The sequence below is a fragment of the Heptranchias perlo genome, chromosome 25 (genome assembly GCF_035084215.1).
Source record: "Heptranchias perlo isolate sHepPer1 chromosome 25, sHepPer1.hap1, whole genome shotgun sequence".
Taxonomy (NCBI): Eukaryota; Metazoa; Chordata; class Chondrichthyes; order Hexanchiformes; family Hexanchidae; genus Heptranchias; species Heptranchias perlo.
Genome location: NC_090349.1, coordinates 21,004,626 through 21,027,458, shown reverse-complemented (window position 1 = coordinate 21,027,458; position 22,833 = coordinate 21,004,626). Strand labels below are relative to the sequence as shown.

General features: G+C 45.6%; 1 protein-coding gene across 2 annotated transcripts in view; it reads left to right on the top strand.

Annotated features, from left to right (window-relative positions):
* Nucleotides 1-1,749: 1,749 nt before the first annotated feature.
* Nucleotides 1,750-22,833, top strand: part of sdsl (serine dehydratase-like) — a 45,566-nt gene continuing 24,482 nt past the window's right edge. Inside the window, exons 1-4 of one of the 2 annotated variants that reach the window (XM_068005709.1) lie at nt 1,750-2,191; nt 12,478-12,632; nt 12,742-12,781; nt 17,655-17,794. In XM_068005709.1, coding sequence (XP_067861810.1) covers nt 12,480-12,632; nt 12,742-12,781; nt 17,655-17,794 — 333 coding nt within the window. In that variant the 5' untranslated portion in view covers nt 1,750-2,191; nt 12,478-12,479. Of the gene's footprint in view, nt 2,192-3,094; nt 3,150-12,477; nt 12,633-12,741; nt 12,782-17,654; nt 17,795-22,833 lie in introns of those variants that run through there. The other variant, XM_068005711.1, reaches the window with a different exon arrangement.

The following is a 22,833-nucleotide window of genomic DNA, read 5'->3' as shown; positions in this document are numbered from 1 at the left end:
ACTGGATCGTTCTATCAGCAGTGGTGTGTCTACAGTTATCCAGATTACTGGCTATGCTAATGATTATGTTGTTTCTATAGCTCCAGACAACAAGGATTTAGGAGCAGACACACTGGGAAGTAGAATATTTTGATATTAAATAAGGCTGCAGTTATTGATCCGAGTCCAGTATATGTGAAGTATGAAACCCAGCCTGTAGACTGAATTTTTACTGCTGACTGAGGGTTTTCAGAACACAGTTAGACTGCTACTAAGGGTTTGCATTGAGATCAGACAAAGGAGTACTGTGCACACATGGGGCTCAATTTTACCATGATGGCGGGTTGGCAGCAGGGGCGGGGGGGGGGGGGGGTGAAGGTGCACGTGGCAAACCCGCATGAACCAAACTTACCGTTTCCAACGCGATCGCACGTTGACTGATGGACTGGAAACCCCCCCAATCTTCCAGTCCAGCGCCGGATCTTCCATTCTCCCCTCCCCCACCCCACCCGGTCTTCCAATCCAGTGCCGGATCTTCCATTCTCCCCCCCCTCCCCGGATCTTCCATTCCAGTGCTGGATGACATCTCGCTCTCTCTCTTTCTCGCCGACCCCCCCTCGCGTTGCAACTCCTGATGGCAGCCAGCCTGTCAATCAGGCCAGCTGCCGGGCGCGAAACCCGGAGAAGTCGTTAATCACTATCAACGTGCGATTGTTTCACCGGGCATGAATCAGAAGCGGTGGGCAAGCCACCCAGGTAAGTTAAAAATCTTTCTAATCCCTTCATCTGTCACAGGTAAAGTGCCTTAAGTACCTCAGTGAGGTATATTTGGCTCTTTAATGGTCATCCCACTGGCTTTAATTGCCGGTGGGACTTCCGTTTTTGGGTTGCTCACGCACAGGTAGGACCCTGGGAAACTCGGCAGTCAGCGGGTTGGAGCCGGCTTGTGAACCCGAACGGGATTTCGGAGCCCCCCCGCCCCCAACGCACCTGCAATTGTCTCCTAAAATCACCCCCATGGAGTTCTGCTCTCAGGGTGGCTACATTTTACTGTTAGAACAATGCATGGCAGGTCTGGTGCTCTCTCATGACATTAAGAACATTGAAAAGTAAGTTTAAAAAGTGTCCAGGATGTGGAGTTTTAAAATGCAACTTTGCAACAGGCTGGAATTTATGGGCAGGATTGCTTTCATTCAGTAGTTGCACACTAAACTCTTTTCTTTTGCATAAGTCACATCCAGTTAGAATCAGTCTTTTCTAAAGTCAGATAGAGGGCAGGAAAGCTTGATATCATCCCTGCCAAAATGCCAGTCTCCTGTCTGCCAGGAGCAGTAATGCACATAACTAGCAGTTAATGCTGGGGAAAGGTTTGAAAAATCACTGGGCAGAAACTTGGTGGTAAAAAAAATTGTAGAAATGCCAAAAACTGATTCATCGACCAGTGGAAGTAGCTTTTCAACATTTATGATACTAAAACCCCTCAGAACGCCTCTTAAACTTTTCTAGTCCAATTTAAAAAAATTCCCCGGATTTTAACCCCGGGCGGATATCGGGCGAGCGGCAGGCCGTGCCCCCCGCCCGAGCCTCATGACGGTGATCCCGGCGAGCTGCGAACACTCACGGGCAGCAATTCTAACCGCTCTGCCGCGGGACTCAGACGGAAATGTTATTCCTGTGGGATGGCTGATAATATAAATTGGCGACTTTGTCCTGAATGTTCCCAGACCGGGGGAGGGGACAACCCGGAACTGACTGATGCTGCGGTGGGCGACTGTTTCCAGGACTACGGTTAATACCGCAGCCTCGACCGTTAGTTCAGTCAGACTTTAACCTCGACCATTAACTCAGTCAGACTTTAACCTCGACCATTAACTCAGTCAGACTTTAACGTCGACCACTAACTCAGTCAGACTTTAACCTCGACCATTAACTCAGTCAGACTTTAACCTCGACCACTAACTCAGTCAGACTTTAACTTCGACCATTAACTCAGTCAGACTTTAACCTCGACCATTAACTCAGTCAGACTTTAACCTCGACCATTAACTCAGTCAGACTTTAACCTCGACCATTAACTCAGTCAGACTTTAACCAAGGCTCCGACTGAACCCACTCGATTGCAAAGGCTTCTCTCCTCAGACTTCGGAAAATTAGGAAACGGCCCAGGTGGTCAGCAATCGTCGGACCTCCACTGGATAAATCTCAAATACAGGTAAATATTTTACTCAAAACAAGAACTTTACTTTTGCACGAAGGGAAAATAATATGAAACCTACTGTTGGCCTGCAAAGGAATCGCAAAAAGGCTGTTAACAGATTGTACGGTGTCAGGAACAGAGGAAAAGTTCGTTGATTTAGCGAAATCCCAGTAACCAGACCCCGGGAAGTATTTGAAATGGACAGACTTGAACATTCGGTAACTGGTCAGCGTTCTCCGGCCACTATAGAGACGGCTAACCGTTTTATAACGTCCACCTCTGTCCATTTCAAACACTTGTGTGTTCGAGTGCGACCGTCGTTCCGATCCAGGATCATCCCTTTTGCAATGCACAGGCACCGATCAATCAGGACTTGGGACAGACACCTAATGCTGTCGCCCGCCAACAAAAATCTACTCAAAACTGCTTTTTTGTACCGAAACCTCGGCCAAAGTTTCATCCTTACGTTTGCAGTTTCAGTGCTTGCTTCTGGTATGTGTGCAGGGGCACATAAATGTGGCCCATTACCCATAGTGTGTGCACACCTTGGTGTCTGGAACTGACTTTCAAATCACTGGGGGGGCGAAACAAGAAATCCGAATGTAGAACAGTCATGGTCTCTGTGACCACTGCATACCGCAACATAAAATAACAGTACATGCAGCTTAACTGCAACTCAGGGTATATTTTGCATCAGTGAAGTTCACACATGAAGGCTCATACTACATTCTTCTGTTTGCTTAAAACCAACGAGTCTAAAACTGCACAGAGAAATGTAATACGAGTGTTCTGTGTTCCTATGCAAACTTCGCTGCTTGGAAGATTTACTCAAGTCCATAGGAATTTACAGTGATTTTAAAATTATTATTAATTGAGTTCATTTTGTTCTCTCGTTCTCAAGTCTCCCCCACTCCACTCGCCCTGTCACATGCCACAACCTGGACAAGAGGGTGGGAGGGTGACCAAGTCCCAGGTAATGCTACTCAGTAATTGGAAGTGTATTTTAGCAACCCAGAGTGTCATATTATTTCTGTTCTTTTGAAAACTCCTTTTTAAAGGCCTTTGCTTATTGCCTTCTGCTAGCTGTTTGAGATTGCAAACTTCCTGTCTGGAGAATTGTGATCACAAAGCCATGTCTTGTTGTTGCATAGAAGAACAGCAATATGCATTCTTGTCTGAGTCATAATGTTGTGGGTTCAAGCCCCACTCCAGCACAAAATCTAGGCCGACACTCTATTGCAGTACTGAGGGACTGCTATAAGAGAACATAAGAAACAGGAGCAGGAGTAGGCCATATGTCCCCTTGACCCTACTCCACCAGTAAGATCATGGCTGCGCTGTTGGAGGTGCAGTCTTTCGGATGAGCCGTTAGACCGAGGTCCTGTCTGCCCCCTCAGGTGGATGTAAAAGATCCCATGGCATAATTTTGACGAAGAGCAGGGAGGGTTTTCTTGGTATCCTGGCCCATATTTATCTCTCAACCAACACCTATAACAGAGTATCTGTTCATTATCATATTGCTGTTTATGGTACTTTGCTGTGTGCAAATTGGCTGCTGCATTACAACAGTGACTACACTACAAAAGTATTTAATTGGCTGCAAAACACTTTGGGATCTCCCTGAGGTCATGCACGGCATGATATAAATGCTAGTCTTTCTTTCATCTGAAACAGTGACTACACTTCAAAAGTACTCAATTGGTTGACACTATAGTGCTGTTTCGAGGGAGTGTAGCATTGTTAGAGGGACTGTATTTTGGATAAGATGTTTAATAAGACCTCATCTGTCTGGTGAAATGGACTTAAAAGATCATATGGCACTATTTGAAGAACATCAGGACATTCTCCTTGTGTCCAGGGCAACATTCCTCCCTTAACGAACACTACCAAAAGCAGATTATATGGTCAGTTGGACAGGAAATCATATTTATGTTGTTTTAAAATAATTTCAAACTGACTAAATGGCTTTTACACTGCCTCCGAGCTGTGTTGCAGAAGAAGTAATAGGACGTCATTTGATGGCTCTGGGTGCACTGTGTGTGTTGTATTTTCCTTTGTCCGCTCCTTCCAGAGCACTTGTGATAAACTTGTTGTATCTGTACTAGTACACACAATGCTGTTTAAAATATAATTAGCAGTATCAAATTGATAGACTCCTACTCTTCTTTAACTCTTATCCATGTATCTAACGAGAAGGTAAACTTATACATGTGGACAAGACAAGCACAACTGTGAGGAGGGATGATATGTTAGAAGGATCATCAAATGAGGCCATATGGGTTGAGCTAAAGAACAAAAAAGGGGCAGTCACACTACTGTGTACTAGAAACCCCCAAACAGTCAGAGGGAGATAGAAGAGCAAATGTGTAGGCAAATTTCTAAGAAGTGCAAAACAATAGAGCAGTAATAGTAGGGGATTTCAACTACCCTAATATTAACTGGATACAAACAGTGTGAAGGGCATAGAGGGCACAAAATTCTTAAATTGCATTCAGGAGAACTTTTTTAGCAAGTTCGTAGCAAGCCCAACAAGAGATGGGGCAGTTCTGGATTTAGTTTTAGGAAATGAAGGCATAGCTGTGGGAGAGCATTTTGGTGGTAGTGATCATGATTCAGTTTTAACACAGTTATGGAAAAGGACAAAGATAGAACAAGAGTTAAAGTTCTCAATTGGGGAAAGGCAAATTTTACTAAGCTGAGAAGTGATTTAGCAAAAAATGGACTGGAAACAGCTACTTGAAGATAAGATGTGGAGATGCCGGTGATGGACTGGGGTTGACAATTGTAAACAATTTTACAACACCAAGTTATAGTCCAGCAATTTTATTTTAAATTCACAAGCTTTCGGAGATTTTCTCCTTCCTCAGGCAAATGTTTCAAGATCTCCTTGAAGCCTACGCATTTATACATATTGAACAATAATACATGGTGTTTACAGACTGCCCCTGCAACTGCCCGTTGCCAAGGCAATCACCGTGTTCAGACAGAGAGGTGTTACCTGCAGAACCTCCGAATACACATTCAATAAAAAAACAAACAGGGAAAAAAAACAGAGAAAAAAAAAAACACAGAGAGAGGCAGAAACATCCGGAAGGCAGAGAGAGCCAGCAAATGACCCATTATATTAAAAACAGATAACATTTGTTCGCTGGTGGGGTAACGTGTAGCGTGACATGAACCCAAGATCCCGGTTGAGGCCGTCCTCATGGGTGCGGGACTTGGCTATCAATTTCTGCTCGACGATTTTGCGTTGTCGTGTGTCTCGAAGGCCGCCTTGGAGTACGCTTACCCGAAGGTCGGTGGATGAATGTCCATGACTGCTGAAGTGTTCCCCGACTGGGAGGGAACCCTCCTGTTTGGCGATTGTTGCGCGGTGTCCGTTCATCCGTTGTCGCAGCGTCTGCATGGTCTCGCCAATGTACCATGCTCTGGGGCATCCTTTCCTGCAACGTATGAGGTAGACAACGTTGGTTGAGTCACAGGAGTATGAACCATGCACCTGGTGGGTGGTGTCATCTCGTGTGATGGTGGTATCTGTGTCGATGATCTGGCATGTCTTGCAGAGGTTACCGTGGCAGGGTTGTGTGGCGTCGTGGACGCTGTTCTCTTGAAAGCTAGGTAGTTTGCTGCGAACGATGGTCTGTTTGAGGTTGGGTGGCTGTTTAAAGGCGAGTAGTGGAGGTGTGGGGATGGCCATAGCGAGGTGTTTGTCCTCATTGATGACATGTTGAAGGCTGCGGAGAACATGGCGTAGTTTCTCCGCTCCGGGGAAGTACTGGACGACAAAGGGTACTCTGTTGGTTGCGTCCCGTGTTAGTCTCCTGAGGAGGTCTATGCGATTTTTTGCTGTGGCCCGTCGGAACTGTCGATCGATGAGTCGAGCGTCATATCCCGTTCTTACTAGGGCGTCTTTCAGCGTCTGTAGGTGTCCATCGCGTTCCTCCTCGTCTGAGCAGACCCTGTGTATTCGCAGGGCCTGTCCATAGGGGATGGCCTCTTTGACGTGGTTGGGGTGGAAGCTGGAAAAGTGGAGCATCGTGAGGTTGTCCGTGGGCTTGCGGTAGAGTGAGGTGCTGAGGTGCCCGTCTTTGATGGAGATTCGTGTGTCCAAGAAAGAAACTGATTCTGAGGAGTAGTCCATGGTGAGCTTGATGGTGGGATGGAACTTGTTGATGTTATCGTGTAGTCTCTTTAGTGATTCCTTGCCGTGGGTCCATAGAAAGAAAATGTCGTCGATGTATCTGGTGTATAGTGTTGGTTGGAGGTCTTGTGCAGTGAAGAAGTCCTGCTCGAACTTGTGCATGAAAATGTTGGCGTATTGGGGTGCGAATTTGGTCCCCATGGCTGTTCCGTGTGTTTAGGTAAAGAACTGGTTATCGAAGGTGAAGACATTGTGATCCAGGATGAAGCGGATGAGTTGTAGGATGGCTTCCGGAGATTGGCTGTTGTTGGTGTTGAGTATTGATGCTGTCGCAGCGATGCCGTCATCGAGGGGGATACTGGTGTATAGTGCCGAGACGTCCATCGTGGTGAGAAGTGTTCCTGGTTCAACTGGTCCGTGGGTACTGAGTTTTTGTAGGAAGTCTGTAGTGTCACGACAGAAGCTGGGGGTTCCCTGTACGATGGGTTTCAGGATGCCCTCGATGTATCCAGAGAGGTTCTCACACAGGGTTCCGTTGCCTGATACGATGGGACGTCCGGGTGTGTTGGCTTTGTGTATCTTTGGGAGGCAGTAGAAGTCTCCCACGCGGGGATTACGTGGGATGAGAATGCGTAGGATGCTTTGAAGGTACACAAAGATACTCAAAGGTACTCAAAGATACACAAAGCCAACACACCCGGACGTCCCATCGTATCAGGCAACGGAACCCTGTGTGAGAACCTCTCTGGATACATCGAGGGCATCCTGAAACCCATCGTACAGGGAACCCCCAGCTTCTGTCGTGACACTACAGACTTCCTACAAAAACTCAGTACCCACGGACCAGTTGAACCAGGAACACTTCTCACCACGATGGACGTCTCGGCACTATACACCAGTATCCCCCACGATGACGGCATCGCTGCGACAGCATCAATACTCAACACCAACAACAGCCAATCTCCGGAAGCCATCCTACAACTCATCCGCTTCATCCTGGATCACAATGTCTTCACCTTCGATAACCAGTTCTTTACCCAAACACACGGAACAGCCATGGGGACCAAATTCGCACCCCAATACGCCAACATTTTCATGCACAAGTTCGAGCAGGACTTCTTCACTGCACAAGACCTCCAACCAACACTATACACCAGATACATCGACGACATTTTCTTTCTATGGACCCACGGCAAGGAATCACTAAAGAGACTACACGATAACATCAACAAGTTCCATCCCACCATCAAGCTCACCATGGACTACTCCTCAGAATCAGTTTCTTTCTTGGACACACGAATCTCCATCAAAGACGGGCACCTCAGCACCTCACTCTACCGCAAGCCCACGGACAACCTCACGATGCTCCACTTTTCCAGCTTCCACCCCAACCACGTCAAAGAGGCCATCCCCTATGGACAGGCCCTGCGAATACACAGGGTCTGCTCAGACGAGGAGGAACGCGATGGACACCTACAGACGCTGAAAGACGCCCTAGTAAGAACGGGATATGACGCTCGACTCATCGATCGACAGTTCCGACGGGCCACAGCAAAAAATCGCATAGACCTCCTCAGGAGACTAACACGGGACGCAACCAACAGAGTACCCTTTGTCGTCCAGTACTTCCCCGGAGCGGAGAAACTACGCCATGTTCTCCGCAGCCTTCAACATGTCATCAATGAGGACAAACACCTCGCTATGGCCATCCCCACACCTCCACTACTCGCCTTTAAACAGCCACCCAACCTCAAACAGACCATCGTTCGCAGCAAACTACCTAGCTTTCAAGAGAACAGCGTCCACGACGCCACACAACCCTGCCACGGTAACCTCTGCAAGACATGCCAGATCATCGACACAGATACCACCATCACACGAGATGACACCACCCACCAGGTGCATGGTTCATACTCCTGTGACTCAACCAACGTTGTCTACCTCATACGTTGCAGGAAAGGATGCCCCAGAGCATGGTACATTGGCGAGACCATGCAGACGCTGCGACAACGGATGAACGGACACCGCGCAACAATCGCCAAACAGGAGGGTTCCCTCCCAGTCGGGGAACACTTCAGCAGTCATGGACATTCATCCACCGACCTTCGGGTAAGCGTACTCCAAGGCGGCCTTCGAGACACACGACAACGCAAAATCGTCGAGCAGAAATTGATAGCCAAGTTCCGCACCCATGAGGACGGCCTCAACCGGGATCTTGGGTTCATGTCACGCTACACGTTACCCCACCAGCGAACAAATGTTATCTGTTTTTAATATAATGGGTCATTTGCTGGCTCTCTCTGCCTTCCGGATGTTTCTGCCTCTCTCTGTGTTTTTTTTTCTCTGTTTTTTTTCCCTGTTTGTTTTTTTATTGAATGTGTATTCGGAGGTTCTGCAGGTAACACCTCTCTGTCTGAACACGGTGATTGCCTTGGCAACGGGCAGTTGCAGGGGCAGTCTGTAAACACCATGTATTATTGTTCAATATGTATAAATGCGTAGGCTTCAAGGAGATCTTGAAACATTTGCCTGAGGAAGGAGAAAATCTCCGAAAGCTTGTGAATTTAAAATAAAATTGCTGGACTATAACTTGGTGTTGTAAAATTGTTTACACTTGAAGATAAATCAATGTCAGAGCTGTGGGAGGCATTCAAGGAGTTCAGAGTAAACATGTTCCCACAAAGAAGAATGGTGGGACTGCCAATTCAAGGAGCATACAGGGTAAGATAAGGCCGAAAAGGAAAGCTTATGCCAGACATCAAGAACTCAATACTGCAGAAAACCTAGAGGAGTATAGAAAGTACAGGGGTGAAATTAAAAAGGAAATTAGGAAAGCAAAGAGAGGGCATGAAAAAATATTGGCAAGGAAAACCAAAAGATGTTTTATTAATACATAAAGAGCAAGAGGATAACTAAGGAAAGAGTAGGGCCTATTAGAGACCAAAAAGGTAACCTATATGTGGAGGTGGAAGACGTTGGTATGGTTCTTAATGAATGCTTTGTGTCTGTCTTCACAAAAGAGGGGGACGATGCAGACATTGTAGTTAAGGAAGAGGAATGTGAAATATTGGATGGGATAAACATAGTGAGAGAGGAAGTATTAAGGGGATTAGCATCTTTGAAAGTAGATAAATCACCAGGGCTGGATAAAATGTATCCCAGGCTGTTAAAAGAAGTGAGAGAGGAAATAGCGGATGCTCTGAGCATCATTTTCCAATCCTCTCTGGATACAGGCGTGGTGCTGGAGGAGTGGAGGACTGCTAACGTTGTGCCATTGTTTAAAAAGGGATAGGAAGATGGGAGTGGTTGTTGGAGGCCAATCATCTCAGCCCCAGGGCAGTGCTGCAGGAGTTCCTTTTTTTTATTTCTGCAGGAGTTCCTCAGGGCAGTGTCCTAGGCCCAACCATCTTCAGCTGCTTCATCAATGACCTTCCCTCCATCATAAGGTCAGAAATGGGGATGTTCGCTGATGATTGCACAGTGTTCAGTTGCATTCGTAACCCCTCAGATAACGAAGCAGTCCGAGCCCGCATGCAGCAAGACCTGGACAACATCCAGGCTTGGGCTGATAAGTGGCAAGTAACATTCGCGCCAGACAAGTGCTAGGCAATGACCATCTCCAACAAGAGAGATTCTAACCACCTCCCCTTCACATTCAACGGCATTACCATCGCCGAATTCCCCCACCATCAACATCCTGGGGGTCACCATTAACCAGAAACTTAACTGGACCAGCCATATAAATACTGTGGTTACAAGAGCAGGTCAGAGGCTGGGTATTCTGTGGCGAGTGACTCACCTCCTGACTCCCCAAAGCCTTTCCACCATCTACGAGGCACAAGTCAGGAGTGTGATGAATACTCTCCACTGGCCTGGATGAGTGCAGCTCCAACAACACTCAAGAAGCTCGACACCATCCAGGACAAAGCAGCCCGCTTGATTGGCACCCCATCCACCACCCTAAACATTCACTCCCTTCACAATCGGCGCACAGTGGCTGCAGTGTGCACCATCCACAGGATGCACTGCAGCAACTTGCCAAGGCTTCTTCGACAGCACCTCCCAAACCCATGACCTCTACCACCTAAAAGGACAAGAGCAGCAGATACATGGGAACAACACCACCTGCACGTTCCCCTCCAAGTCACACACCATCTCGACTTGGAAATATATCGCCGTTCCTTCATTGTCGCTGGGTCAAAATCCTGGAACTCCCTTCCTAACAGCACTGTGGGAGAACCTTCACCACACGGACTGTAGCGGTTCAAGAAGGCGGCTCACCACCACCTTCTTGAGGGCAATTAGGGATGGGCAATAAATGCCGGCCTTGCCAGCGACACCCACATCCCATGAACGAATTTTTAAAAAATAGACTGAGTAATTACAGGCCAGTCAGCCTAACCTCGGTGGTGGGCAAATTATTGGAATCAATTCTGAGGGACAGGATAAACTGTCACTTAGAAAGGCACGGAGTAATCAAGGACAGTCAGCATGGATTAGTTAAGGGAAGGTCTAACTTGATTGAATTTTTTGAGGAGGTAACAAGGAGGGTAGATGAGAGTAGTGCGTTTGATGTAGTCTACATGGATTTTAGCAAGGCTTTTGACAATGTCCCTCATGGCAGTCTGGTCAAAAAAGTACAAGCCCATGGGATCCAAGGGAAAGTGGCAAGTTGGATCCAAAATTGGTTCAGTGGCAGGAAGCAAAGGGTAATGGTTGACAGGTGTTTTTGTAACTGGAAGGATGTTTCCAGTGGAGTTCTGCAGGACTTAGTACTAGGTCCCTTGCTTTTTGTGGTATATATTAATGATTTAGACTTAAATATAGGGGGCATGATTAAGAAGTTTGCAGATGATACAAAAATTGGCCGTGTGGTTGATAGTGAGGAGAAAAGCTGTAGACTGCAGGAAAATATCAATGGACTGGTCAGGTGGGCAGAAAAGTGGCAAATGGAATTCAATCCAGAGAAGTGTGAGGTAATGTATTTGAGGGCTAACAAGGCAAGGGAATACACAATAAATGGGAGGATACGGAGAGGTGAGGGATCTTGGAGTGCATGTCCATAGGTCCCTGAAGATAGTAGGACAGGTAGATAAGGTGATTAAGAAGGCATATGGAATACTTTCCTTTATTAGCCGAGGCATAGAATATAAGAGCAGGGTGGTAATGCTGGAACTGTATAAAACACTAGCTGGGCCACAACTTGAGTACTGTGTATAGTTCTGGTCATCACATTACAGGAAAGATGTGATTGCACTAGAGAGGGTACAGAGAAGATTTACGAGGGTGTTGCCAGGACTGGAGAATTTTAGCTATGAGGAAAGATTGGATAGGCTGGGGTTGTTTTCCTTGGAACAGAGGAGGCTGAGGGGAGATTTAATTGAGGTGTATAAAATTATGAGGGGCCCAGATACCGTGGATAGGAAGGACCTATTTCCCTTAGCAGAGAGGTCAATAACCAGGGGGCATAGATTTGATGTAATTGGTAGAAGGATTAGAGGGGAGCTGAGGAAAATTTTTTTCACTGAGGGTGGTGGGGGTCTGGAACTCACTGCCTGAAAAGGGTGGTAGAGGCAGAAACCCTCAACTCATTTAAAAAGTACCTGGATATGCACCTGAAGTCCTGTAACCTACATGGCTACGGACCAGTGCTGGAAAGTGGGATTAGGCTGGGTGGTTCATTTTCGGCCGTCGCGGACACGATGGGCCGAATGGCCACCTTCTGTGCTGTAAATTTTCTATGATTCTATGAATGAACATCTCAATGTAGTGATGCTATAGTTTTTTGTTTTTAACCTATCAATCATCCATCCTCCCTTTGGGTTTACTTTCTTTGAAATGTCTAATAGTTCGTAATTGTGGTGTCTTATTGCTGATTTATTTGTTCCTTTTAAATAAAAATGGAGAATTGGATTGTTCACAATAGTTGAATTGTCTCTCCTGGTAGAGTGTATGTGGCCTAAACCATGTGCCTCCTAGAGGCTGTGCTCAGTCCATTTCTTGCACCAGAGGTTGGGGAGGGCTTTCGCTTGCCCTCGCAGCTGAAGGCAGATATGTAAAAACACAGGTAGAGAGGTGGAAGAATAAAAAAACAAATCGGGTACAATTTTTTTTTAAAAAAGGTCAAACTGATTAATTGATTTTAATCCTCAATTGACAGCAATGACAGAGCAAAAAAGGTTTCATATCTGCACACCGCTGCATGAAAGTCTGGCGCTCTCCAAGGTGGCAGGAACAACAGTCTACATCAAACTTGACAATGTGCAGCCAACTGGCTCCTATAAGATAAGAGGAATAGGACATTTCTGTCAAAAGGTAAGCAGCAAGTAAATATGCAAATTCATTCTTGCTTTATATTAAAAAGGTACTTGGAATTTATATTCATGTCTGGCATGCAAAAAAAAACTGTACATCACTTTTTCAGGCTGCAGAGGAAGGCTGCCAACATTTTGTATGTTCTTCAGGTAAGTAATAACTTACTGGTGAGTACTTCATTCTGTGAAATTGCACCAAGGCCTGTTTACCTGATCAAAACTAAATTGAGTTCAGTCTGATTTAAGAATTGCTTTTAATGTGTTGTGTAGATGTTGTTGATTAGTGGGATTCAAACTGAATGCTGATGAGTATGTTCAATGTTTATTCAGGTTTAGTAACTCTATAGAAGCCCTAGCTTGGATTCGGCCTGAGACAATGGGAAGTCTAAAGAAATCAATTTACTAATTCCACGATTCACTACATCACATGCAACATGTAATGGTGACAAGTATATGGAAATAATATACTCAAACCAGACACTAGCTGAAATCCTCATTTACCCAAGATAGCATGTAAATGGGGGTGGGAGGACATAGAAATGAAATTAGTCAATTCAGAGCCCAATTTACAATAGAACTCTAAGGTGTGGTTAATAGTTAATCAACATTGATAATCACTATGTATAAAGTTGGTAGTGGGGGAATTCCATTGGCACAATAATGAGTTCAGTTTTAATCTAGAATCAGTTCAGTCAGTGTCAATGTGAAAGTGAAAAGTTTTGTGACTGGGTACTCCTCTGATCACTGGATCTATATTTTATTTTTTGACTGTGACTTGGTTTTTCCGTATAGCAGATGCACTGAGGGATGAAATCTTCTCTCTTCATTGTGCTCCAGTGGACTAATGAAAACAGCAAGATGCTCGTACAAAATTGATCCCATTTGGGTGTTGCTGAATTGCAAGTGGAAATTAATTTCAAGTCACTGCAGCCTGGCCCTTGAAACCCTGCATAATGGGGATATTGTTGACATTTCAAGAGATTTTACTTTTGGTGGAAGATTCAAAATTGACATCAACAGAACAACAGGTCCATAAAGCAAAATTGCTGTGAATTAAGAAATGTCCTGTGGCTCTGTGCCTCTCCATAATTCTGCTTTTTAAGACAACTATAGAAATACACAGGGCTTTCCTGATGGCTTACTTGGTATATGCTCCATGATGCATGATATTGAATCATGCAGACCAGGAAGGCCTTGAGTTCAATCGCTTGTCTATTGAATATCAGCAGGGTATTTAGCTGTGGGGAGCATTGCAGGCAATCCCATTCCTGTGATCCCTGATATCCATGCACTTTCCAACAGGAATCACTAAACTGTGAGTTGCAGTGAAAACCCCAAGTTTTTTTTCTCCCCTCCCTAGCCTGGGGACACCAAGACTCATTTTAACACTCCACAGCTGTTTCACATTTGTCACAAAGGTGACAAAGTACAGGTTTTTTTTTATTCGTTCACGGGATGTGGGCGTCGCTGGCGAGACCAGCATTTATTGCCCATCCCTAATTGCCCTTGAGAAGGTGGTGGTCAGCCGCCTTCTTGAACCGCTGCAGTCCGTGTGGTGACTGTTCTCCCACGGTGCTGTTAGGAAGGGAGTTCCAGGATTTTGACCCAGCGACAATGAAGGAACGGCGATATATTTCCAAGTCGGGATGGTGTGTGACTTGGAGGGGAACGTGCAGGTGGTGTTGTTCCCATGTGCCTGCTGCTCTTGTCCTTCTAGGTGGTAGAGGTCGCGGGTTTGGGAGGTGCTGTCGGAGAAGCCTTGGCGAGTTGCTGCAGTGCATCCTGTGGATAGTGCACACTGCAGCCACGGTGCGCCGGTGGTGAAGGGAGTGAATGTTCAGGGTGGTGGATGGGGTGCCAATCAAGCGGGCTGCTTTATCTTGGATGGTGTCGAGCTTCTTGAGTGTTGTTGGAGCTGCACTCATCCAGGCAAGTGGAGAGTATTCCATCACACTCCTGACTTGTGCCTTGTAGATGGTGGAAAGGCTTTGGGGAGTCAGGAGGTGAATCACTCGCCGCAGAATACCCAGCCTCTGACCTGCTCTAGTAGCCACAGTATTTATATGGCTGGTCCAGTTAAGTTTCTGGTCAATGGTGACCCCCAGGATGTTGATGATGGGGGATTCGGCGATGGTAATGCCGTTGAATGTCAAGGGGAGGTGGTTAGACTCTCTCTTGTTGGAGATGGTCATTGCCTGGCACTTATCTGGTGCGAATGTTACTTGCCACTTATGAGCCCAAGCCTGGATGTTGTCCAGGTCTTGCTGCATGCGGGCTCGGACTGCTTCATTATTTGAGGGGTTGCGAATGGAACTAAACACTGCAGTCATCAGCGAACATCCCCATTTCTGACCTTATGATGGAGGGAAGGTCATTGATGAAGCAGCTGAAGATGGTTGGGCCTAGGACACTGCCCTGAGGAACTCCTGCAGCAATGTCCTGGGGCTGAGATGATTGGCCTCCAACAACCACTACCATCTTCCTTTGTGCTAGGTATGACTCCAGCCACTGGAGAGTTTTTCCCCTGATTCCCATTGACTTCAATTTTACTAGGGCTCCTTGGTGCCACACTCGGTCAAATGCTGCCTTGATGTCAAGGGCAGTCACTCTCACCTCACCTCTGGAATTCAGCTCTTTTGTCCATGTTTGGACCAACGCTGTAATGAGGTCTGGAGCCGAGTGGTCCTGGCGGAACCCAAACTGAGCATCAGTGAGCAGGTTATTGGTGAGTAAGTGTCGCTTGATAGCACTGTCGACGACACCTTCCATCACTTTGCTGATGATTGAGAGTAGACTGATGGGGCGGTAGTTGGCCGGATTGGATTTGTCCTGCTTTTTGTGGACAGGACATACCTGGGCAATTTTCCACATTGTCGGGTAGATGCCAGTGTTGTAGCTGTACTGGAACAGCTTGGCTAGAGGCGCAGCTAGTTCTGGAGCACAAGTCTTCAGCACTACAGCTGGGATGTTGTCGGGGCCCATAGCCTTTGCTGTATCCAGTGCACTCAGCCGTTTCTTGATATCACGTGGAGTGAATCGAATAGGCTGAAGACTGGCTTCTGTGATGGTGGGGATATCGGGAGGAGGCTGAGATGGATCATCCACTCGGCACTTCTGGCTGAAGATGGTTGCAAACGCTTCAGCCTTGTCTTTTGCACTCACGTGCTGGACTCCGCCATCATTGAGGATGGGGATGTTTGCAGAGCCTCCTCCTCCTGTTAGTTGTTTAATTGTCCACCACCATTCACGACTGGATGTGGCAGGACTGCAGAGCTTTGATCTGATCCGTTGGTTGTGGAATCGCTTAGCTCTGTCTATAGCATGTTGCTTCCGCTGTTTAGCATGCATGTAGTCCTGAGTTGTAGCTTCACCAGGTTGGCACCTCATTTTTAGGTACGCCTGGTGCTGCTCCTGGCATGCTCTTCTACACTCCTCATTGAACCAGGGTTGATCCCCTGGCTTGTTGGTAATGGTAGAGTGAGGAATATGCCGGGCCATGAGGTTACAGATTGTGCTGGAATACAATTCTGCTGCTGCTGATGGCCCACAGCGCCTCATGGATGCCCAGTTTTGAGCTGCTGGATCCGTTCTGAATCTATCCCATTTAGCACGGTGGTAGTGCCACACAACACGTTGGATGGTGTCCTCAGTGCGAAGACGGGACTTCATCTCCACGAGGACTGTGCGGTGGTCACTCCTACCAATACTGTCATGGACAGATGCATTTGCGACAGGTAGATTGGTGAGGACGAGGTCAAGTAAGTTTTTCCCTCGTGTTGGTTCGCTCACCACCTGTCGCAGGCCCAGTCTAGCAGCTATGTCCTTCAGGACTCGGCCAGCTCGGTCAGTAGTGGTGCTGCCGAGCCACTCTTGGTTGTGGACATTGAAGTCCCCCACCCAGAGTACATTATGTGCCCTTGCTACCCTCAGTGCTTCCTCCAAGTGGTGCTCAACATGGAGGAGGACTGATTCATCAGCTGAGGGAGGACGGTAGGTGGTAATCAGCAGGAGGTTTCCTTGCCCATGTTTGACCTGATGCCATGAGATTTCATGGGGTCCAGAGTCAATGTTGAGGACTCCCAGGGCCACTCCCTCCTGACTGTATATCACTGTACCGCCACCTCTGGTGGGTCTGTCCTGCCGGTGGGACAGGACATACCCAGGGATGGTGATGGAAGAGTCTGGGACGTTGGCTGAAAGGTATGATTCTGTAAGTATGGCTAGGTCAGGCTGTTGCTTGACTGGTCTGTTGGGACAGCTCTCCCAATTTTGGCACAAGTCCCCAGATGTTAGTAAGGAGGACCTTGCAGGGTCGACTGGGCTTGGTGTTTTGCCGTTGTCGTGTCCGGTGCCTAGTGGTCTGATGCCGGGTGGTCCGTCCGGTTGTATTCTTATTGTGAAGGAACCATTCCACTCACCTTGCTCTTCCTTTAAGAACACCACAGGCTCCTCTCTGTCTATGTTCAGTGCCTGCTAATTTGAACTAAATTCTATTTTATTTTGTTACTAATCTCTTGGTTTTCAATCTCTATAGTTGAGCTATCACTCAAATCCCCAAATCCAACGTTATTCGTTGTGAATGCGTGGCCAACACACGATTCGCCTTAGTAATAGAAACTCTTACTGTGAATAGTTCTGGGAATTTGGTGCATTAATACACTATGCACCTCCAGATGCCTGAATGCTCCTCCATTTTACAGAATAGAATCATTTAATAGTTTAATGAACAAGAAAATGGGTAAAGGTACAAAGTTTATACCAGCTACAAGGAAATTGACTGATGTATTTAAGAGATAGTGACAATTTTCTTTCCTCTCCTGAAGGCACTGGCTCTTGCTGGGTTATAGTCCAATTGAACTGCAACCAATTTTTAAAAAATTGTTCTTGTGATGTGAATGATGCTGTAGTTCATAGTGAAAAACCTTTTTTGAACTGTATGCAGAAAATGCCAAATTCACCTATTTGGTGACACTCATCAGTTGGCAATATTGTTGTAATAGTTGTAGGTGTCTTGACCTTACAGGAGGAAATGCCGGCCTGGCTGCTGCCTTTGCTGCTCAGAAGCTCCAGATTCCTGCCACCATTCTGGTTCCTAGTAGCACACCAGCCTTCACCATTCAGAAATTGAAAGAACATGGCGCCTTTGTGGAAGTGGTCGGTAAGGTAGGTCCAAGTCAGAAAATTTCGTGAGACTCCATCAATTGCGTGGAGCCTTGCTGGTGGCAGTTGCGGGGGGCAGGGTGTGGGGGGGATGGTGGAGAAAGAGGAGAGAGATAATGAGGCTGTTTTACAGGCATATGCCAGCCTCATTTAAATATTAAAATTATGTCACATGCTGAATTTCACACCTTTGGACAAGGTCTTTCATTTCCATCCCATTTTTGCCATTTTCACAAAATTGGGACCAGTGTGTAAATATTGTACATGGTGCAATATTGCCATATATGGATCTTGTATTTTCAAGCAACACAAGACCCCCAGAAGCCAGAAGCATTCAGCTTGTTGCACAAGTAAAATGATGTGCCCAGAATCCAGTACCAAAATTGCAGTAGGATGTGTAGTGCCAAATCGGGAGCAAACTTGGTGAGGAGTTATAGATGCCACTCCTCTTGACATGCATCAAAAATATTTGGCTGAGTGAAGGTGGATCGTGTGTTTGTGAAAATATCTCCCAAGTGTAGCCCTGTACTTTTTTTTTTGTCTTTATGGTAATAAGAGCACTTCAAAATATCTGAACACAAAAACAACTTACTGAAAGATGAATGAAATGAATATGTAATTTGATAATTCTCTGCTGACGTTGGAACAGACAGTGTTGTTTTTCTTGTTCCGTACATTGCTCTTGGTAGTTTAGCTCAACAGCTGTGCCAGCAGTCTGAGGCATTTCAAAAGCACTCTAAAGTTAGTGGCTTGAAACAGCCAGCTCAGATTCAATGAGTCTGCTGTTAAACCTGCTGAGACCTGCTGTTAGCCACAATTCCAATTCAGACGATGCTTGGAATTGGTTCACAGGAGCCCAGCCCACTCTGTTCATTGGGTTTTGCTGTCTTTGCCTATCATTTGGGTAGCTTTGAATTTTCTGGCTCAATGAACTGAATGAACCTTACATGCCACTCAAAGTTTTGCCTGATTGAGGCAGATATTAACCATGTACAGTTCTGTTCCCTAGGTATTATACATGAGAACTGTTATGACAATGAGGATCATTGCTACAGTAGACTATAAATGAATGTAAAAGTGACATTTAGGTAGAAATGGACATAGGAGAAAGTTTTGACAAGAAGAAAAAGGTTTGCAAAAAAGCAAATGAGAACATATTGACTGTCTTGCTTTCATTTACTTCAGTATATTTTTAGTAAACCCTGCGAGGAATCAGTACTGAATTGTCCCTGTCCATCTGTTTGTCACTGTGTTTGAAACAGGTTCAAATAACTCGCCTATTTAGTAAAGAATTGGCTTAAAGCTTGCCTCGGTAGGGAATGCAAAATCCCTGTCTGTCTTGATTTTGGCTACTCTCAGTCATTGATAGCACAGTAGCTGCAAGAGCAGTTAGTACAGGCTGATTCTGTGACATCCCAGTGCTGTCTGGATAAGCATATCTATAGGTCACCAGGATAGACCTGACGGAAAGGGAAGGGAGTGAGAATGATGGGAAGAAAGGATCATCTCCAGGAGTAAACTTGTTCCATTCAGAGTTTGATTTTTGAAATTTTAAAATATTTACCTCCAAATTTGAAACACTAATATAGACAGTGTAAGCAGACAGATACTGTTGCATACATAAATAATATAATTAGAGCATCAAGACAGCCAAACAGGTGGGAAAATAAGAAAAAATTGAATTGCACATAAGAGTGGATTTTACGAGTCCTCACGTGGCACGCCGTAAGTGCACATCGGAAAATCTTAGGCCTGCTGCTCCCGGTTTTCCAGTGCATGCTTGCCATGTGCGAGGATCAGAAAATCCACGCTTAAGCAGCATCATCTTTAGTTTTATAAAGTTAAGCCCTTTCAGGAAAACGTCAACCCATCCAAAATACAAAGATGTTAATGATCAAATTATATTAGTTTTGAAGGGCTTATGTCTTGGCTCCTGGTACTACACAATTTCGTAAGTTACAATTTTCTGGTTGCCAGACCTTCCCTGATGGATTGGGAAGGCCCTTGGAGTATGAAAACTCCATCACTGGCCGGAATACAGGTAGCAGATTGCTGCTGTGGCTCTGTTGCCTTTGGAATGGGGAAAAGCTACCCTTTGACCTGGTTCTCCTCTTGAAGTGGTTCTCAGTGCCACTGGAGGCTGTTGCTCCGCCTCATTTAAACTCCAGTACTGTCACTGGCAGAGGTCCCGATTTTGGCAGTAGAGTTGTGAAGTAAAATACATCATTGATTTTAGATGAAATGAGTGAAGTGTGAAGGTCAAGTTTTAACCCTTTCACTGCTACTCCTTCTAGTCCCACAATCATCTGTGGCTTGTCTCCATGCTGCAGACGTGTCATAGCCTTGAATGTTGAGACCAATATAACAGGCCACTCATTTACATATTAATGCACCTCATTTCCATGACAACAAATCTTATTTACATAAATGACCTCTCGTTTATTTGCAAACTGGCACATTTTGTTGTGAGAGAATTATGTCCTGAGTGATGACAGCATTAAAGCACATAATAAATCATGAACTAAATCTAACTTTCGTTCTATGTTTCTGCCCATGTAGGATATAATTTTTTTTGAGTGTGTAACATTGTTGGAAGCAATCATTGTCGGTGACGATGTGTAACTAAAATCATGGTGGTTCCTAAGGATGGCATCCATGGCATCTTTTATATGCAAAAAACTTGGAGAGGAGATAGAGGGGAATAAAGCCAATCTGCTTGAGCTCTGTTTATCTATGCTAAAATAATGTTTGAAAAAGGACGAAGAATCCAATTGTCTCACAGCCACAGTTTCTGAGCCAGGTAGCCATTTTTTTTTCATAATTTATAAGAGCCGAAGAACAGTTGAATATTTGGTGATGTGCAGCTGAAATCTGACCACGTCTGCCAGTGTTTGCGAGACACTCCAGTCTCAATTTGGCCTGCACGGCCCAGGGAGAGAACAATGTTTGGCAGCATGAGGACAATTGTGCTAGTCAGGATTTGCAGCCAAAAGCTGAATGGATGGTTGGCACTGGTAAAGGTGCTGGTTAGTTGTGCATGTACTGATGTTATTTTCATTCCCCGCCCCTCCCCCCCCCCCCCCCCCCCCAAATCCTTTCTTGAAGTTGTTGCCTTATGCTGGGTTACAGTTGCATGAATATTGGCAGCCCTTAGTTACCTTACCCACGTATTATTTAGTCACAAGTCTGGCCAGTGAGGAGCAGTGAACTATTCATCCATGTGGACATCATAACTGAACTCTATTTTATCTCACACAACATCCCCACGTGCACACTTGAGAACATAGTAAAATCTGCAGTGAGACAAGCCCATTTTGCCTTCAAGCCCACTTCATACTGCATCCATGTCGTGACCTTGCCATTATTATGGTGATCAGTTGGTTTTCTTTAAAATGGTGGGAAAGCAGAACTCTGGCTGAAATAAAGCAAACACTGACTTTCGCTTCAAAGTATTATTTACTATTTGCTTCTAAGGAATTTTGCTATGATGTCTATCCCTTTCACTACACTAGTTAAAGGAGAAAAAATTATTGTTCAGTCACTGCTTGTTTGACTAACAAAGATGTAGGGAGACATATCTGAACCACAGTTTTGATTCAGAACTTAAGTGGAGTTTGGCTTTAGTAATTAGGTTCTGGGGCCTTAGGCTCACATCCAGGATAAATGGAGGAGGCAAAAGTCTCTGCTGACTGTAAAGGGCCTATGTGAAATGAGTTTGAACATATCAACTGAATTCCATGTGAGCGGAGGTTAACAACATAAAACTGCCTGTAATTTGGCAGTTTCACTGAGTTCATACTTGGTTTTGTGTGAAAAATGGAAGAATTGATGCTGGAGCAGTAGGGGTAACGCTTGCGAGGTTGGGATTAAAATACATATGAATGAACATACGAAAATGACTGGTAGGAAAAGACCGCCTGCCCCACACTCATGATGGCTGGAGCATCAGGACTAGACACTTCCTACCTCCCTTTCCCTCCTCCCACGCCCCCACAACCATGTAACCTCCTTGAAGAGGCAAAAAACAAAGAAAAACTCAGGGCCAATAAAGGAAAAAGATACTATAGAAAATTCCTCTCTGACCCCCTCAGGCAATTGAAATCTGTCCAGGAGATCACATCGACCAAGTGTTATCTCTTAATCGACTTGCCTTCTATATGATGCGATCTCTGCCCTAGTCCAACCAAGAACCGGTCCAGCTCCCTCTTGAAGGCATAAGCCACTATTTTGAATACCTCTATCAAATCTCCTCTCAACCTTCTCTGCTCTAAGGAGAATAACCCTAACTTCTCTAGTCTATCCGCATAACTGAAGTCCTTCATTCCTGGAATCCTTCTAGTAAATCTTTACTGCGCTCTCATTTAAGGCCTTCCCATTCTTCCTAAAGTGCGATGCCTAGAATTGGACACAATATTCCAGTTGTGGCTGAACCAGTATTTTATAAAGGTTCATCATAACTTCCTTGCTTTTGTACTTTATGCCTCTATTTATTTATAAAGCCTAGGATCCCTTTTAAACTGCTTTCTCAACCTGCCCGACCACCTTCAATGATTTGTGCACATATAGCCTCATGTCTCTCTGTTCCAAACCCCCTTTAGAATTGTACCCTTTAGTTTATAATTCCTCTCCTCATTCTTCCTCCCAAAATGTATCACTTCAGTACATGGCCATTGCAGAGGAGTATTGGCAGATGGTTGGGAACAATTCTTGTCTCTTTTGGCCAGGGAATGGTTGTTAGAAAGTGTGGGTCTGATTTTTAAATACCAGCAGAGAACGAGTGAGCAGCGGGGGAGTGTGCCTGCTGCCCGCCTGATCTTGCTGGTGGGAGGATGTGCTATTTAGAGATCTAAGCCTCGTTTCCATTCCGTTTGCGAACTGCAGGCGCCAAACAGGCACCCAATGCAGCTGGTTCGGGAAGGGCAGGAAATTGCCCGATTCCCAGGCTGATAGCAGCTTGTATTGTTATGTGGGCCCAGGAGGAGTGCTCCTGCTCCTCTTGTCCCCACCAAAAAAAAAGTTTTGATGTTTCCTGGTCAGTTGAT